Here is a 19,452-nt window from a genome sequence, read left to right on the forward strand (position 1 = left end):
TTGTTGGGAAAATTTGGTTTGGGACCGTAAGATTCAAGTGTCACATTAACCCTCCGAAACATTACTTCAGAAGCCAAAAAACAAGGGCATGATTACCTGTAAAAGATGGAGCATAATTAATAAGTAATAAATGTAAAGGTAGAGACAGTGTGCAGTAGAATGAAGGGGAAGAGGTAGATGGGAGAAGTGACAAGATTGAATTACCTAGGATGGGTGAAGTGTTGATGGAGGAAGTTAGGTGAGACTCAGAGACAAGACTGTCAGTGAGCCTTTAAAAGAACTGTGATTTTTCTTTTATGATCAATTAATAGTCCAAAATCATAATTTTTGTATACACATTAGCTGTATGATCAATAAAATCATAAACTGGTGAAATTTATTTTAAGATTGGGACATGCGACTGTTTGTAAAAATTTAAAGTGATTAAGATCCTGTACTTTTGGTAAAAAAAAAACTTGGCATGATGGAAATGTGTACAGGTAGTTATCACAAAATAGCATAAATGAGATGCCTTAAGTACCCCTCACACTCTAAACTACACAATGCATAACAGTAATAATGCAAGGATGAATGTGCACACAGTTAATGCTGCTGCTCTTCTTCATGGCACCTCACTACCGCTGTTTTCATTTTTCACCACCACACAAACCAATATATTTCTAACTACAGAGGGAACTGTAAATACAGTACACATGATTAAAATATTTTTTTTTTAATGGAATGTATTTCAGGGTACCATGAATACTCAAAAGGCAAAGCTTTAAGTCACGAATAATTGAGGGTTGACTGTACTACAGGTACACCACCGATTTTCCAGCACCCTTGATTCCAAAGCCTTGCCGGATTATCCGTTTTCCGGACTAACCGAGGTCAGGTAATAATAATTCAACAATGCACCTCGGACCCACTAATTATACACCTCCTGTGTCTCTAAAGCACCATGGACTGCTAGAAACTTAAATTAAACTATGTGATGTTTATACTCAAATTAATCACAATGTTACAAGGATTCCAGCAATGCAATTTATATTCTGCTAAGTCTAGTCAGCTATATTTTTATAAGATAAAAACTTTAAGCCTAAAACTAGCTTCACCCAGGCTGGGAGGGAAGTTAAGTGCCCCCTCCTAATTTTGTCCGGATTAAAGGAGGTGCCGGACCATCAGTTCCCGGATAATCGGTGGTGTACCTACAGTATAATATACAATATAGTCTCTTAAAATAAATACCATATAGTAATAAAAATAAGCAGACTTTTTATCTATGACTTTCTACTTAAACACTCACATCATCTCACAACTTAGTGATACATGCAATACCCTTACTTCACTTTGTGTAATCATCCCATATTACAAATCTTTCTATGGGAAAGTTTTAAAATAATGCAGTTATTTACACTTACAAATGCAACTCATATCGTCAAAAGTATACTGGCACTAACTAATATATATATATATATATATATATATATATATATATATATATATACAGTATATAAATATATATATATATATTACTACTCTCTGCACTGTGTTTCATGTATTTACTGAAGTAAAATGTTTGATAATTTACAAAAGCTCAAATAACTATCTTACTTGGAAATTTTACCAATAAAGATTTGGTTTGGAAATAAACACATCTCTGTTCTAGAAACAGAATATCTTGGATAGTGAATGATTGAAATTATTACATTGAGCAAGGTATGATTTGCTTTATCACTAAACTGTTGCAAAAACACATGTAGTGAGCTTTGACACAATACTGTAGATATCTACAGTGTAGAAGACTTGAAATGCCATGAGACCTCTTACACATGCCATGTCTAAGTTAGTGAGGAAAACAATCTGACAACTGAAAATGACATGAAGAAAATAAGCCTCACTGTCATTTTGAACAGTAAGCATTTTATACTGTACAGACATCTTTAATACAGTTTATAGTTCATGATTTTAAGAGGGTTTGGGATACAGCAACTGAGTTTGTTGAAAGGGGCATTACTCAAGCTTCATTAATGAAAATCTTTAAATTTACAGTACCACACTGTACAGTACAATACATAGAAAAAAAGGGAAATGACAGATATTCTATACTGTCATCAATCAAATTTTTATGCCATGACTATACTGTAGTTTATTCCTAGATAATTTTTAACATAAGACATTAATGATTAAATACCTGATTCTCAATAATTAAATTAACTTTCTCCACATGAGTTCGTTTACCTGTTACCCTCGGATGACAGAGTAAGTATTATGGCCCTTTGATTGAAAGCCTTTGGGATATAACATGATCTCATTGCAAAGTAATATTTAAATAAATTGAGTGTTATCTCTTCTTCACAGCAATATGATTTTTTTATTTTTTTTGGGGGGATGTATGCATTGTGCCACAGTTTTGGTGTGCAGTAAAGAGAGTGTTAATTAAATACCTCAGCAAAATGAGAATAAAAAGAGAAAATGTACATTTTACAATAACCATAGGGCATCCAAGTGGTAATATGGTACAGTACTGAAATTATGGTACGTGTCATCACACAAAATACTGAAAAATAATATTGCACTACAGTCCTATAACCTGTACAATGTTTGAAAAAAACTAGCTTTTAAATTTAAATTCTTGTGCTTTCAACCAAGTACAGATACTGAACTGTACTAAACATTTATCCCTATATTACTTACAGCTCTATTAAATTTAAAGAAATCAATAATGTATTGAGTACTGTATAATATAGATCAACATTTAGGAGATGGTAAGGACTGCTGTATTAGAGCTCAAAATCATATTTTATTGTAATTATCTGTTTTCATAAGTAAAACAAATACATACACATCACAGTGAATTTTACCCCACAAAGTGTTGCTCTAATGTGGTTACCGATTTTTATCACTCACCCCCTTCCAGTTGTGCGAAAGGTTTATGGTACAGTATTGTACCAATTGCTATTTGCTTAAGTTGCATCTTTCATTTCATAATTGCACACCAGTTTGAAGTAACCCAGGAATGTGTGTGTGCCTAAACCTGGAGCATTTCCCCACTACAGTACAGTAAATCCTGAGGCCACAATGATGAGTGGTAATCCAAAGACCATTCATTACTCCTTAACAGTCATTATTCAGAATGAGAGACAAAAGGCCAGAGTTTGCTCAAAGAAAGAGGAGTGAGAAGAATTATATTGCTACAGCAATATTTGACAATATCTTACATCAGGTTCACAGTAACTCTACTCACCAACTTCCCTGAGGAGAGATGTGTCTCTCTGACTCCTCTTTTAGTTAATATTTTACCTCTTTTACATCATTTTGAGTTGTATGTGTGTGTAAAAAAATTATGATGTTTTATTTGTGTGGCAGTTAGTGGGAGTAGTTTTACCAGTTCCATGGATATATAATCTGTTACTCCAACTTATCTGATGCAAGTAGTTACAACAGGTGATAAATACACAACACTGCACTTGTTTATGATGACTCATTCTACAAGGAGAAAGCCACCTAATTTTATATATATATATATATATATATATATATATATATATATATATATATATATATATATATATATATATATATATATATATATATATATATATATATATATATATATATATATATATATATATATATATATATATATATATATATATATATATATATATATATATATATATATATATATATATAAAATACCTGTAGTACTTTTGGTGCAAAATTCCAATTATATACACTGAAAAGCTTTAAAGTAAGATAATCTTTTGTTAATGAACATTTCATCTAATGATGCAGTAATGCAAACTCTTAATACAGTACAGCAGTATACCTTAATTTGTAAACAAATAAAACTCGTTGTAAATCAAATATGAATGCAGGTTTATGTAATTTTTTGTTTACATTTTTATTCCCATACTGTATAACACTGCAGCGCACTATAGAACTATACAGTACTGTACTTCATATTTGTTTTATTAAGTTAGACACTCAGAGATTATTAATTAATTAAAGTTTTGTGTATATTCTTGTTTGTCAGGACCTTACTGAGTTCATATAAGCACTGTATGTACATACAGTATAGTATAGTAGTGCATAACAGCTTTAGTTAATGAAATTCACATAACAAGAAGCTTTTGGCCTTCATTGTATTGGGCTGAGGAGGTCAATCCATTTCTGATTTTCAGCCCATATCACTTACAATTTTCCACACAAAATGAAAATTCTTGATCTTGAGTACAGCAGAGAATACATAAATCATGTTAAGGGATCTTTGGAGGAGAGTATCATTGACTCCATCATTAACCCACGACCTTCAGTTGGCTGCAAAGAAAAAAATATTAAAGATAATAAAGTAACTCACTAACATTGTTATCATTATTTATAAAGGTGCAATAAGACACTTTACCTTGTCTGACTCCTGTGTGATTTTGTCTTTTTGTGGTCTGCTCTAGTAGTTTACTCGGCACTGTTAATACAATAGACGCCTATCTTTTCTCCTTGGTGTCTGGAGTATTTGGATCGTCATCTAGGCTAAGGTTACCATATTTGAACTTTCAAAAAACCCGTTTTTTCCACTGAGAGGGGGGTAGGGGGGTACCGTATTTGTATCAGCATCTATTAATTCGCATTCTGTTAGTGCTGTTGAGCTCAATTCTTGAACTGTTTTCTTGTGCTTGTCTGAGTCCACATGAGTTGGTAAATCATTTGCACCTTTATTTGCCACAAAGATGTAAGTACCAGGTCTACATACAAAGCAGATAGCTGTATGGTAACCCTAATCTAGGTAAACTGTGTTGGAAATCCCTTGATAGGGGAATATAACGATACAGCTGTACTACGTATTCTTAGTTGTGGGGGAGGTATCCATCTGTCTTTTTTGGTGGGAAGCAGTCTTATATGAAACTAATCATGCATGTGCATTAAACAAAACAATAGTGAGATTAACCAAGCCTAATAATCATTCTTAGGGCAACATATAATAATCCTGTACACTGTAATCCCAATATCACTTAAATCCAATATTACATAATATTATGTACAGTATATCTAAATCAAATACAGTACAGTATCAGTGTTTACTGTCGAAACAATAAATTTGATAAAGTTTTCACTCTTGTGATGACAGACAATTACAGTAACTGTTAAAAACTTCAATTGTGGATATGCAACAAAATACAGTACAGTACTACATACTCAAAATAGTGTTTAAAGATTAAGAATTTATCATAAGTACTTTCCAGTGCTTCATAAGAAGTTTATCATATAAGTGCTTTCCATTGCTGAACAATGACAGTGAAACTGTAGTGCTATGTATCCCCTGAAACTTCAAGATTGGCTGAGGATATCGATGCAGATTCTAAATACCCGGTACTGTACAGGTATCCCCCGATGTACAATTATCCGATTACAGTAATCCGTATTCACGTTAGTTAGGTTTTAACATCATCTCGTGATTTACATCAGGTAAATTCCACGTTAACAATAGTTATTTGCAGGTTAAAACTCACTGAAATGGAAAGTAAATTCTGGGGAAGTATATCTCATACATGTGTACAACAAAGGAATGGGAGGTGTATATATATATCACCAAATGCTGTCATCATACAAGCCAAGATTGTGCTGAAAAAAGTGGTGATGAAATTTATTTTAAAATATCTTGAAATTAACTACCGTTACTGCCTTTATATTTTACCAGCATGATAACCCTACTTAAAATAGTAAAAATATTACACATTTGTAGTTTAAGAGAGAAGTAGCTCAAGCCATGGTGAAGGTTCAACAAGAGAGGCAGCAACAGGGAGGTCTGCATCACCTTTCAAGGCATGACAAAATAAATAACTTCCAGGAACCTTGCTCACAGGACAATGCTCTGTGTGTGTGTGAAAAATACCAGACTGAAGTGCACTATTTGTGAGAAAAGATCACACAAGGCATGCTATGATGTGTTCCAGAAAACATAAAATGCCAATTACTACTGTATATGGTCTGCTTACTTGTAAAGGTAGAAAACTGGTTTACATCAGTATGGTGTATAATTTTTTGCCTGTTCAGTAAATAAAAGAAATAAAGGCCATTGTACAATTTATGTGTTTTCAAAACATTTGTATTATTTAGTAAAATACCGTATGTGGAAAATTATGACAGACTTGGTTATATGAGACCATCTACTTCAAAAGAGGAATCAACATAGAGAAAACTGAAACTCCATAGTCTGTTACCCTGTATGTTTGAAAACAAGAGCAGTTGCTGGATTTTGGAGCTTTCTGGTTTTAAAATTACAGTTCTCCCTCACAATAAGAAATGGTTAGGTTCCTTAAAAACCTTTCGAATAGTGAATAAGATTTTAAATGGGGAAAATAGGGTTAGATTCCCAAACACCAAGAAAACTCCAAGACCTGTATTATACCTAAAATAAATAAATTAGTTCACAAAGAACAAAATACTAACTGTTATACCAAAGAAAATTAATTATGCTTACTAATAACAACAAAGACAGTATTATAGTACCTAACAAATTACTGATTTAAACAAAATACTGTACAGTACATAATTATACAGTATAGTACAGTATACAGGTGATACTTTACCTTATGTGAGGCAGCTTGTTTTCAATTATCACAGGCTTATACGGTTTCTTGGTGATGGTGAGAATACCCGAGGAATCAGCACAACACTTGGGTGTCATTTTGTACAGATTCACGAAAAAATGACACGAACACACGCAGATAAAGAGAGAGCACTTCACTTTAACCAAACACTAAGTGAATGGGCTGCAAGACATATGGTGTGAGGGGGGATGTGGGAGGGAGTGGCAGTGATGTTATACTGCTTCAGCTGACTCCTGGGTGCATGCAATTTTAATTTTCAAATGGACCATTTTTCGTATTGGCAAATATTGCTTTTGGATACTAAGAAAGGTGTAAGAATAGAATTATCGGATAAGCAAACTTTTGTATAGTGAGGGATACCTGAAGTTGCGTGAATCATTCATATAGCACCATATGATGGCTACTTAACCTTGAAATTTCTACCTAAAATTTCAAGATTTTTTCTCACTACTCTGTACTGTACTTCTTTAGATCATACTGCATTTATAGCCTATTATTCATGTGAATAATACTTGTAACTGTTAAAGATGATTTCTGATTTCCTTGAATTACGGTATGGCTCCAACACTGGTTCACAAGAAAACTTAGATTAGTTGAATGTAAATATGCAGTTACCGTAGGCTTTCAAGTAAGACAGTAGGCATATGATGTAATGCAGTACAGTGTACTTATGTTTCTTTTTTACCTCTAAAGGGTTTTAAATTTTGTACGGGTATTTATTTTTTTACTTCATCAAGTACAATACTGTACAATCATACAATACTACACATTGTCATTTATACCATGGACATCTAATCCCCCTATTCATTTGGTTTTGTCCAGTGGAAAAATCTTGCACTTTTCCATATCTCTATACGACTATTGACACTTCCATTAACTTCTGCCTAAACCTCCTCTCTTTGAGACCTTGCCTCAGTTCTCAAAATATCATTACTCTTTCTGTTTTTATGGAAAATTAGGGTTTTCATTTTCATCTGGCAACCAACAATTTTGCTGCCTGAATTGACATATAATTGGCAGATTTTCACCTGACTTCTAAATTCAGAAATGACATGGTCCCAAGATTTTTACTTGGTTTCATAGTCACATACTCTGCTGTACTGTACTGCACTGTACTGTACAGTACTGTACTGGCATATTTAATGCAGCCTCAGGACTCAATAGAAATATGGTAACATGGTCTGGTATGATATTTGTGTACCTTTAGAGTAGATAATTAATGTTTCAAACATGATACAGTGTAATTGATTAGTCAGATAACTAAAAATACTGCATAGAAGTATTTTATTCCAATTAAAGTACTCTTTCTCTATTTTGTTTCAATATTTGGTTATACTGTGCCTCCCACTCTCACATATCAAGTTTCTGGTACAAGTATCCTTAGTTTAGTCTTAATTCGCTTTAAAGATAAAACAATTTTTACACCCTTTCTTGCTTAAGATTAGGTTAAAATTTGGTTTATCAATAGCTTGTCTCACTGGGAAAGGGTCAAATTTGGGGGTGAGGTGACTTGTGAATGTTGCCATTGTTACATGTAATGAAACTATAAAAGTGGTGGAAAAAATCATTATAATACAGTACAGTACAGTACAGTATTCTAATGTGGCTTACAAATAAAGAATACATAATATAAATCTATAAAGCAAAAATAAATAAATGTGTGTGTGTATGTGTGTGGGAAGTGAATATATGTGCGTGGAGGCAGTGGGGTGTAACTGCATTGCCAACACAGCCGCACTCCCTCCCCCAATGGCACATCAAGGCATACAGAGCGTGGCAGCAGCCACATGTTTCTGAGTCAGCTGGGTGACTACCTGACCAAACTGTGTCACATCGCCCAGAGGATGGTTTGAGTGTGGAAGAAGCTATTTTTTTTAACATAAAATATGTGCTATTATATTTTATCATATGTATCAATTTTATTGTTTATCACAGCAATTTTTTTTAATGTTTGAAGTATGCAATTTCAAATTTGTTCGAATTAGGCTCACCCGGCACTTTTATAGAATTTTTGGTGTTAGTAAATCAATTATTTAACTTTAAAATCATTTATAACATTAGTCATTTAAAGGAGGGAGTACTACTGTACTCAGTGTTTACTGCCCTGCCGTTTGAAACTTCAATGGTTCGCCCTCTGTGCTTTGCTGTTATCCCTCATTTAGCGATAGTTTTGCTTAACATTAATTTTTGGAGAAACACAAACCCATCATTAAACGAGGGATACCTGTACCAGATATGCTCCTCCTTCTTCAGTTTATCTACTTGAAAATACAAACCGTGGACAACCGTGTTCTTTTACATCTTTACAACTATTCCAACCTTTTTAACTCTCATTGCCAATACAGTACAGTGCCTCATTTATAGTCTTACCTCTGTTTGCTCCCTACTTTGTTCTCTCCTATAAGATTAAAAAAACAAAATTATGAAATAGAATGAACTCACCTTTGACAAATATTTTTTACATTATTATTAACTGTTTATCTTATACAGTACAATATGCTTAATACTCTTAACTAAAAATCAAATCATTTTTCCACATAGAGTGTATATCTGATCTAAATAGTACCTCTAAAATAATAAATGAATAAGAGTGATTTACTTACAGCTATTTTGTTGTGTTTAAGTTTACTGAGGATGCCTCGTGGTGGATTCTGTGCATATTGCACCTCCTCCTCTTCACCATCATCCAAAGCACATGACTCAGCTGGTGGCAGTTCAATTATCCCATCCTGTAGTAAAAGGTAACAATGTAACATTTACTGGACTAAACAAAAAAGCCAGTGACAGTTTAATCACTCAACCCTGGAGGAAAAGATGACAATGTGATGCACTCCGTAACCCTTTGAAGGTGGTGATGGCAACTCATGGTCATTACCCACTGGATAGGGAAGATCAAAAAGAAAAAAACATAAAACCATTTGAATCTTACCATACACTCCTGATTTACAACATCAAAGATCAGGAGGAATAAAACAGAATCACTCCAATCACTGTGGGAGCCTTATGGATGGACACATGGCCTGTAGAAGCTATCCCACCACAAATAGCATATTCTTCATCTTCATCATACAAATTCACCAAAGATTCACTAGTCATATCTTGAGGAAAGTCTCTAACTTCACTTATATCACTGTTATATACATGGAAGGGTCATCCTTGTCTCCAGAATAAAATAAAATAGTGTGAATTTCCTCCTCCGTGGGGCAACGAGCAGAAACGGTACATATTGACCAGCCATAATTCATCCATTAATAATGAGTGAGAAGCCTAAACTACCTTGGGGGGGGGCAGTTGCCAGAAGCCTTCACAAAGATGCTCAGCATATACAAAGTACTGTATAGGAAATTTAAACTGGGCTCACAAGAAACATATTACAACAGCTGCTGCAGGATACGTCTAGAACAGTGTGACAGTAACTGTTGCAGGATATACGGTACTCACTAAGGTTAAATGTCTAAGGTCATGTGGCTTAATGGAAGACTATCTACACTCTACAGCATCACTGGCTGTCCTTTGTAAGTAAAGGAATGAGTTTCATACTAGGAATGATCATGGGAGTTGTAACAGAATTGAAACAAATGTACCCCCACCCTTTTTTTTATGGCACTGTCTGAACGATAGGTTGGAGCTAGGCATTAGAGAAACAGTAGATAAAACTAAGGCCCTCAACTATTTCAAAATATTTCTGAAGACCTGGGGGTACAAATTTTGAAAACTGCCTGCATTCTTCAGGTCTGATGTGTGGGTAGCAGCTGCAGAATAGTACAGGTAAAAACAGTTTGGATATTGTAAGCAGCTTTTGATTCTCACTTCACTGATGCAACCACTCAAAGCACAATGTGAGATCTACCCAAAAAATTATCCACTTTGCAATTCATTATAATCTAAGCATGATGTTCGATGTCTTAAAAAAATTGTCATCTCTCTACTTAACTCAGGTCACAGGACATGAATCTGGAATGTGCAGGTCAGTTCTACCACAGGCCCATATGCAACAGCTTATAAGAGGATCTGGGACAATAAGCTCTTCCCCGAATTACGACCTACTTGACTTACAACCACCCGGACATACGACCGCCTCAGTTGTACCAAAATTTTGTCAAATTACGTATTTTCGAGTCCCAACGTCAGTGATTGCGCTGTGTACTGACAAAATTTTCATTTGTAAATCACTTTAAAATGGCTGGCAAGCTTAAAAGTGAGAGTTTTGTGGTGCTGAGAAGAAAAAGAGGCACCCATTTTAGATTTTCTATGTATTATTTAAGCATTTTCAATTCACGACCATTTTCACTTACGACCTGAATTTGGGTCCCTAACCCCCGTCGTAAGTCAGGGAGGAGCTGTATTATGCTTAAGCTCTAAAAGCTAGAGAACTCAACATCTTCAGAGATGTGACACTATAGACCTCAAATTTTCAGAGGTGTGACACTAAAGACTCAACATCTTCAGAGGTGTGACACCAAAGAACTCAACATCTTCACAGGTGTGACACTAAAGACTCAACATCTTCACAGGTGTGACACTAAAGACTCAACATCTTCAGAGGTGTGACACCAAAGAACTCAACATCTTCACAGGTGTGACACTAAAGACTCAACATCTTCACAGGTGTGACACTAAAGACTCAACATCTTCAGAGGTGTGACACTAAAGACTCAACATCTTCAGAGGTGTGACACCAAAGAACTCAACATCTTCACAGGTGTGACACTAAAGACTCAACATCTTCACAGGTGTGACACTAAAGACTCAACATCTTCAGAGGTGTGACACCAAAGAACTCAATATCTTCACAGGTGTGACACCAAAACTCAACATCTTGAGAGGTGTGACACCAAAGAACTCAACATCTTGAGAGGTGTGACACTAAAGAACTCAACATCTTGAGAGGTATGACACCAAAGAACTCAATATCTTGAGAGGTATGACACTAGAAGATGACAGAAAAGTACAATGGATCTGTGGTACAGGTAATTATTTCACTGGTGCACTCACTTCTGCACTTCATTGTGCAACAGACTGTGTGAAAATAGAATAACCCCACACAAACCACCACTTCCTGATCCTGAGGCAGAGCAGCTCTCAGTTTAATATCTTGTCTACCACCTACTGGTCAGCTCAACCTTCCCTACACTGTGGTGAGTAAGAGATTCATGTTCAACCAACTGTAATTTCTATTTGAGAATTTGTCCAAGATCACACTACTGTTACCAGAAGGTTTGAAAGATCTACAAGTGTGCATCAAAACTAACCAGCAACACTGCAGAGTGTAAAAATGCCTTCAGCCTCATGAATGAGATTTCTATATACTGTATTATCGTCCATCTCTCGTTGTCTCCAATATAGCCAGCTTGATGTTCATCAGTGTAAATGGACCACTGTTGCATCTCTGGAAGCCTGAGTCATATATCAAAGAGAGGTCAGGACTGCAACGGACACAGTAAAAAATCTACTGAAATGCCTAAGACTCACATAATGAGCAGTTTGGCGCTGCTTTAGAGCTGTGTGTAAAAATACATTAATATTTTGTAAATTTTGGTAGTAGTATTAGAAATTATTTTCTTATTTTATGATTAAAAGACATTGTCTTACATGTGTGTGGGAGGAAAGCTTGGTAATTTCTTCAACTTTGCTAGAATAACATTCATTTAAGTGATTTATTATAAAAGGGTATTTCTTTAAACTTGTATGAGAAAATGTCACACATTTATACAGTTTTGTAGTGCAGTACAGGTAATGGTAAAAACCGACATACTGTACAGGTATTAGATTTGGAAGTTGTGGATGAAAAGACATTGTTATAGACTTGTGCGTGCAGGAAAGAAGAGGTATAAACTTATAGATTATACCTCTTCTTTAGTTTGATTTTTTTTTGTTGAAAGGCATTAATTGTACTTGTACTAAGTCCCTTCCCCATTCTCTTGCTGACTTGTGAGAGCAGCATATAACCCCTCCCCCACCACCACCACCCAAAAAAAATAATTACCATTACAGCCCTGTACAGTATGTTCCAGTTTACAAAACCTTACCTTTGATGAAGCACTGGCTACCAACTTCATGTACTTGTACTCCAGACGCTGATTCTTCTTCCACAGACAGAAGAGAAGCAAACACAACATCAAGGCCATACTAACTGTGCTCAAGACGATTACCTGAAAAGAAAACCCAGTTATACATTTTTAAACAACACAAAAATACCAGATACGTACAGTATTTGTGTTATTGAGTAAATCACCAATCAGTACTTCTGAAGTAGGAATTTGTGCCCCCCAAGTCGTTTTTTTCTAAAAACCAGTTTTTGTGATATAGCTCGAATGCGACGTCAGCAAATGCTACCTAGGTATGTTAATTCCTAGATGAGGAGCTCCGGACCATAACCGGCTAAGAGCCATATGTCGCTGAAACATAATATGTATTGCACTGTATTCCCCAACCACTCCTCTGTCCCCTGGGTAAGTGAGAGTGCCAATTGGAAACATGTACATGTGGGTGAGAGTCCTCTGAAAAGACTATTGTATGCCACACATTCCTGTCTGAGCATTTTCCTCCATTTTCTATTTTGGTACTTAGCAGAGTATGGTCTGGAGTTCCTTATTTACTGTACGGATACGGCGTGCTGGATAGGTTTTTTTTTTAATTTGGAATGCCAGGCCTAAAATTTACGGTAAACCCTCTGTACTGGCTGTGAAGACTCTGTTCTGATCACTGGAGTCACCCCTAAAAGTAGCTTTAACTGTACTGTACACTGTTACATTAAAACGAAAAATTATAAGCATATAAACAATAAAAGTACAGTTTATAAATAGTACAGTAATAATGAAAGCACAAAAAGAAAAGAAAAAATTATACAAGTTAGTGTACACACTGCGTCCCAGTTGCTCCTGATACCCGCCTTAGTAATGCAGCAGCGTTCTTAGCAACAGTGCTCTGCCACGGACCCTCCAACCTCCACACACTCGCCACCAGTAAATATGTAAAATGTTATACAGTACCTGAGGATAATTATTTCTTTTTCCACTTTCTCAATGTAGGACTGTGTATGCATGTAACCAAGTAAAACAAAAATTAGGTGTAGCTGCCAAAAATAACGAGTTGAAAAATACTTTATACAATACCTTATGATAATTAATTTTTCACTTTCTGTATATTGTATAAGTTTGAGTGTGTATGTAACTGAGTAAAGAAAATTTTATATATCTATCCAAAATTATGAGTTGAAAAATAAACATAACATAACAACATATTCAGGTAGCTCACAGGTGGGGATGGTTGGAATTATCCCCATTCAGCCCGAGAATTACTTTTGGCTGCTTATTTCAAATAATCTGGTCCAGACCAAAGCTGGTTTTTGGAGCGTTCCGGATAATGGGACACTGGATAAATGGTCCCATACCTAAAGTTGTATGCACTTTACATTATCACGGTAGAATATGTCCAGTTCACACACCTTTGAATTTGACCTTTGGGAAAGTTTATTAGTATGATTAACCCAAATGCCAACCTTGCTTAAGTAACCCACACCCCCAAGGTAGTGTTAAGGTGTTTAATCATCAGGTGAAATAAGCTGGGGTGCTAATCTCTAAGTGATCCACTTCGTCTTCTCAGCAATGTATCTTAATTTCAGTTTCACACATTCATCAGTATTTAGTAAATTGCATTCATAGCTTTAATTCTAATTCTGTTTTATCAACCTTTGAACATATTACTTAATTTAATGCAAAATAAGTCAACAAAAATAATTCTTACCTCCACAAGGAATGGTAACCTGGTAGTACAGGGTACAAATTGGCCTCCAGTAATATCATCAGGAGCACGACAGTTCTTGGGAGCAATGTAGTGCACTTTCTGCTTCCCAGCCCCACACTCTCCATGTACCACACTGAGTCACACAAAGGGAAAAACAACAATGAGATAGTTATGTGGTTTAGCAAATCGTATATGAGCTCTTATTTGTATGTAAGAAAAACTATTAAATTCCAGTGGACAGAATTATAAGATAAGATCCTAACCCATTCAATATGGACATGCCACATGGTTCTTCACTGTGGCTGTCACATGTGAAAGAGAAACCCATTACAGTAGGGTCTTATTTTGTGTGGGTATTTAATACTGGTACGCATCCACACATCAGAAATCCGCTCATGCAATGCCCTTTAACATGTGCTAAAATTGCTCTATTGTACTGGACTCGCCAGACCTTTACTCTAGAACGACTTGATGCACCACAACTGACATGAGGGAAAAATGTGTTTGTCATATGAAAAATTCTAGAATGCTCAGCATATTTTTCATGCCATGGTTTGGAAGTACAGGTACAGGCCTGGGATGAACGTCTCCTGCATGTGAATAATTACACGTGTTTTCCGTCCCATTGAACTTCATTCATTTCTAAACCGTGCAGGTCCGTATGCATAGGGAAAAAACTCTCGAGTGAAGTGGCCCTTACGTCGAAATACGAGAGCTGCTGTTAGTCCGCCTGGTTTGAAATATTACTGTATTGGTTTTGTAATTTTTCAATTGCGAATAACCGGGGCATGCTTTGCAAATATTGAATAGGGATGTTAAAATATCAATTGCGGATAAGCGGGGTTGCGAATGGCGAGGTATTACTGTATATTTCTTACTTTATGCATATGATCCTGAGCAACTTTCTTCTTCTTTCTCATCCATTACCATTTTTCTTTCTTATGAAAATATTTACATAGAGTAAACACTTTAAATGGCATAGTAAACACATTTAAATTGTATAATCAGGTTTTTGCAATTGAAAAAAGAGCAATAAGAAAACTAACATCAGATCATCTTTGGAACATTCAGGGCAGCCAAGCGCAGTGCTCCAGAGAAAGTGGAAGTTGCATCCATCACAGGTACCATCAGGGCACTGGTGAGGCAGGGTCACTTTCCCCTCACCCGGGTCATCAGGACTGCAGCGCAAGGTTACTGTTGTACTTCTGCCCTTAGGACACGCATGAGTTGATCTAGAATATAATAAGTAAATATTATAAGAAAATCACATTTACATACTACATTACAGAAGATTGGTTTCATAACAATTTAAAAAAGACTAGCAGACTCCAGTTTTTAATTATATAAGAATACTCTGCAGAATATTTTTTTTAATAAATACATAGAAACATAGAATACTGATTTGAACAAATACAATAGAACAATATCGTTGGGCAAGAAAAAATAGCCGGTTTTCCGTACCAGAGAAGGAGTGCAAATAGTACACCGGTAGTTCACACCACAAGTAAAAGATCAAAACAGTACTTACTGGTATAAAAAGAATACCTGTACTGTAAAGTATACAGTTAACGTGATTAATAATAATTTACGGTTTATGCATTTCAAGGATTCAAAGAATCTTGTCCTCAGTTTATCTTTCTTTACAACATAAGCTTGTCTAGAATGACTTGCAAATACAGTACAGCATACTGTATAAATATGCCTGCTAAAGCTTGGGGCTCAGGAACCACAAAACCCCATAATTTTCTTTATTTACTTTATAATTTTCACCACTGATTGGCTTGTTAGCTACTCAAATGGTCGGTCATGTCTGTTATGCACTGGCTCCAGAATGTATCTGTACTTGTGCCAGTGTTGGTCATATCTAGTTTTGAATGAGTTCACAAGGGGCGCTGGTGGTAGAGCGGTACCGTTCTTGCCTCGCAAGCAAGATGTCACGGGTTCGATTCCCGGGCCGGCGGAAGTTGTTTGGACACACTTCCTAGTCCCCTTGGTCCCTGTTCACCTAGCAGCAAGGTAGGTACCTGCTGTAAATCGAAAGTTGCGAATTCGTATTCAGGGACAAGTTGTTGGAGCTTCCAATAACTTGCTTAGACATAAGCCATTGACTGTTCAGGCTTCTACGCCCTTGACTCTTCAGGCTACTACGCCCTTAACTCATGAGACATAAGGCAAGCGTGAACTTAGCATGCTTCCCTGTTGGGCGCTGTAAACGCTTCTGCGCTTCACCTTACACAAGGATGTGGGGGGGGGGAACAATGAGTTCACACTCAGCGTTACCACAATGTTCCCTGGCAGATTATTCCAAGAGTTTACAACTCTCACTCCCAAACAGATTACCATGGCAGTTTTTTAACGTATTAATCTTTTTATTTTATTTATCATTTCATCACTTACTAGCCATTTGGGTGGTTGATCCATTCTTTGTTTCTTTGTCATGAACTCTATTTGTCCTGTGTTTGTAACGGAGGGAACTGGAGTACAGTGCAGTACTTGGAAAAAACCTATGATGTTTGGTAGGGTCACACTGTTTAACACCCTTCTCATGTGTGTCTGGGCCAAGCAGAACTAAGACCCATAATATAGTGGAGAGATACTGTACATGCATTACCGCTGTACCACCAACACCCCCAAACTTGTGGCTTCTTTAACCTGAGACTGTGACCTTTAGTGGTGCACAAATATTCACTATAATGTGCAGAAATCAATCATATAAAGAGCAAGCATGTCAAATAAGTTGAATGCTACAAGGAAAGAATTTTACACAAGAAGGAGAGTGCTGATTGGCTGGGAGCGTACATGGATACGTCGCTCTTACAGGAGGAGAGAATGTAAGCAAGCATGGCCGCTGTCAGCAAATCCTGAGTGTTCTGTCTTGTAACTTCTGTCTTGTACTGTATTATGGATTTTCATCATTGTTTTTTGCTTTCTAGTAAAAATTAACTCCTGGAAGGACCAAAGAGCTCTATAACAAATCAGTGTTATGACGGGTAGGGCTAAACAGGGTATTACTACTGAAATTATTTGTGATAATTTGCATACAAATGGACCCAAGTCCATTTTTGTTTTTTTTACCATAATGGACCTGAGTCTGTTATTTTTTACTTTAACAGGCTTGAGTTTGTAATACAGTGGTCCCTCGGTTAACGAGATTTCGGTTAACGAGTTACCTTCCATAAGATTCTTAACTTCGGTTAACGAGCAATCCCTCGATTAACAAGTTTCTTACAAGCCGACCTCAACATGTTTTCGCTTGCATTTGGCGGTCCAACAGCTGTAGTATTAGTCCGCCAATACAGTAATCGGTTCTAGGGCTTATATTCCTTACCATTTTAGTAAATATCAAGACGTTTATACTATTTAATAATTTTAAAAGTTTAATATAAAATTTTTTAGTCATTTTAACAATTATTGAACATAATTGAAGATAAGGAAACTATTTTTATGTGCGCCATCCAGCCTGTCAACATCAAACAGGTGCCAGTCTCTCTCTGTCTTTTCAGTGGAGGTAACATCTTGCTTGAGACTCTCTTCAACTAAAAGCTTTTTTCTGTGTTTGCAAGCAAATTATTGGTCATTTTGAAATTTATTTTACATATTGACAATATAAATGCAGTGCAGTGTTGATTTAAAGAAAATAATCTTGAATTACACCAAGAGAACTAAAATTTTATGAGTGAAATGGCGCCATGGGGTGACCTCTCTTCCACCCCAATGCCTTTTCTTCTCCCTTCTCCTCCACCCCCATTCTAATTCCCATCATCATCATCCAGGAGCCTTCTACATACACACCTCAAAGTAAGTGTACTTTTCTACCCTTTTTGTTGAATTTAGGCAATTTTTGGTGAGCTGGAACCAATTACCCAAAAAACCCATTGAAACAATGGTTTCGGTTAACGAGTTTTTCGGTTAACGAGCAACCTTCTAGAACGGATTGTGCTCGTTAACCGAGGGACCACTGTATATGAATCTAGTCTAAACTGGAAAAAGTGTCTGTTAAATATGAGGACTGTTATAGAGAGTGTTTATTATATCAGGGTTTACTGCATGTATTTTATAATAATGTATCTATGTAAATTAGTTTTAGCACATTCAAAACAGTAGAAGTGGGACAAATATAGTACAGCATTTTTTTAAAGTAAGTTTAACGAAAAAAAAGTTTCACAGAAAATATGATTTCCAAGAAATCTGAATGCCAGAAATGGAAATCTCATGCTTTTTAAAATGTAAGTCAAGTAATGTCAGTACCTGTACAGTACTGTTTAAAGGTTAAAAATATTAATTAAATTTTTTCATTGTAAAATTACAGCTTTAGAGAATGCCAAGGAATTCTTATGATGCATTCAAAGGATTAAAGAAAGTGACTCAGCTTTACTGCACTTTTTAACTTATCATTAATGTTAGAATGTTATGAGTGAAAATGTAAAATAACACAAAAATGCATGAATTCAGTTCAAATTTGTGAACACAAAAGTGCTTAAATGTCTACAACTGTACTTACAATGGTGTTTTGTAGAAGAAATGTAAATCTTTTTTTAATGAATTATTAGGTAGTTGAAATTCCTCTATGACAGTTATGTCCATGAGAGTGGTATTGATAGAGACACCCACTAAGTGATCACCAAGTGTGACGGACTGTGTAGCTACGGCTTCAATCCTTCCTGGGCCGTATAAGCCTTCCATCTTTGGTACAACAGTAGACCGGCACACCCGTGATGTAACCTGTAAAAAAGATGTAAAGAACTTTTATAATTCTTCAAATACACGTACAATATCATGCCCAGTACTTGCCAACAGTGCGTAACAGAGACGTGACCGATCGCCCAAGCGGCTAACGAGCCGATCAGTGGTGAAGAGGATAAAAAACAATACTTCCTCGCATTTTTGTATTTCTTTGTGGTTCTTTATTATTATTATTATTATTATTATTATTATTATTATTATTATTATTATTATCAGTGTTGTTGTTGTTATTATTATTATTCATATTATTATTTTATTTCTAATTCTGTATTATTTAATATACATTTTATTTACTGTGAACTAATTATTATTATTATTGTTATTTTTATTACACTTTCGCCCCCCAGGCCCCGATGTGGGTCAGTGACCTGTA

General features: G+C 35.7%; 1 protein-coding gene across 2 annotated transcripts in view; it reads right to left on the reverse strand.

Annotated features, from left to right (window-relative positions):
- Nucleotides 1-1,570: 1,570 nt before the first annotated feature.
- Nucleotides 1,571-19,452, reverse strand: part of LOC121860694 (endosome/lysosome-associated apoptosis and autophagy regulator family member 2-like) — a 44,504-nt gene continuing 26,622 nt past the window's right edge. Inside the window, exons 15-21 of one of the 2 annotated variants that reach the window (XM_042357989.1) lie at nucleotides 18,838-19,058; nucleotides 15,383-15,568; nucleotides 14,337-14,469; nucleotides 12,620-12,742; nucleotides 9,194-9,319; nucleotides 8,961-8,988; nucleotides 1,571-4,302 (exon numbers count right to left, since the gene is read on the reverse strand). In XM_042357989.1, the coding sequence (XP_042213923.1) occupies nucleotides 8,974-8,988; nucleotides 9,194-9,319; nucleotides 12,620-12,742; nucleotides 14,337-14,469; nucleotides 15,383-15,568; nucleotides 18,838-19,058 (804 nt within the window). In that variant the 3' untranslated portion in view covers nucleotides 1,571-4,302; nucleotides 8,961-8,973. The remainder of the gene's footprint in view (nucleotides 4,303-8,960; nucleotides 8,989-9,193; nucleotides 9,320-12,619; nucleotides 12,743-14,336; nucleotides 14,470-15,382; nucleotides 15,569-18,837; nucleotides 19,059-19,452) is intronic. The other variant, XM_042357988.1, reaches the window with a different exon arrangement.

This window comes from Homarus americanus, unplaced genomic scaffold (genome assembly GCF_018991925.1).
Source record: "Homarus americanus isolate GMGI-L3 unplaced genomic scaffold, GMGI_Hamer_2.0 scaffold48393, whole genome shotgun sequence".
NCBI classification, from domain to species: Eukaryota; Metazoa; Arthropoda; class Malacostraca; order Decapoda; family Nephropidae; genus Homarus; species Homarus americanus.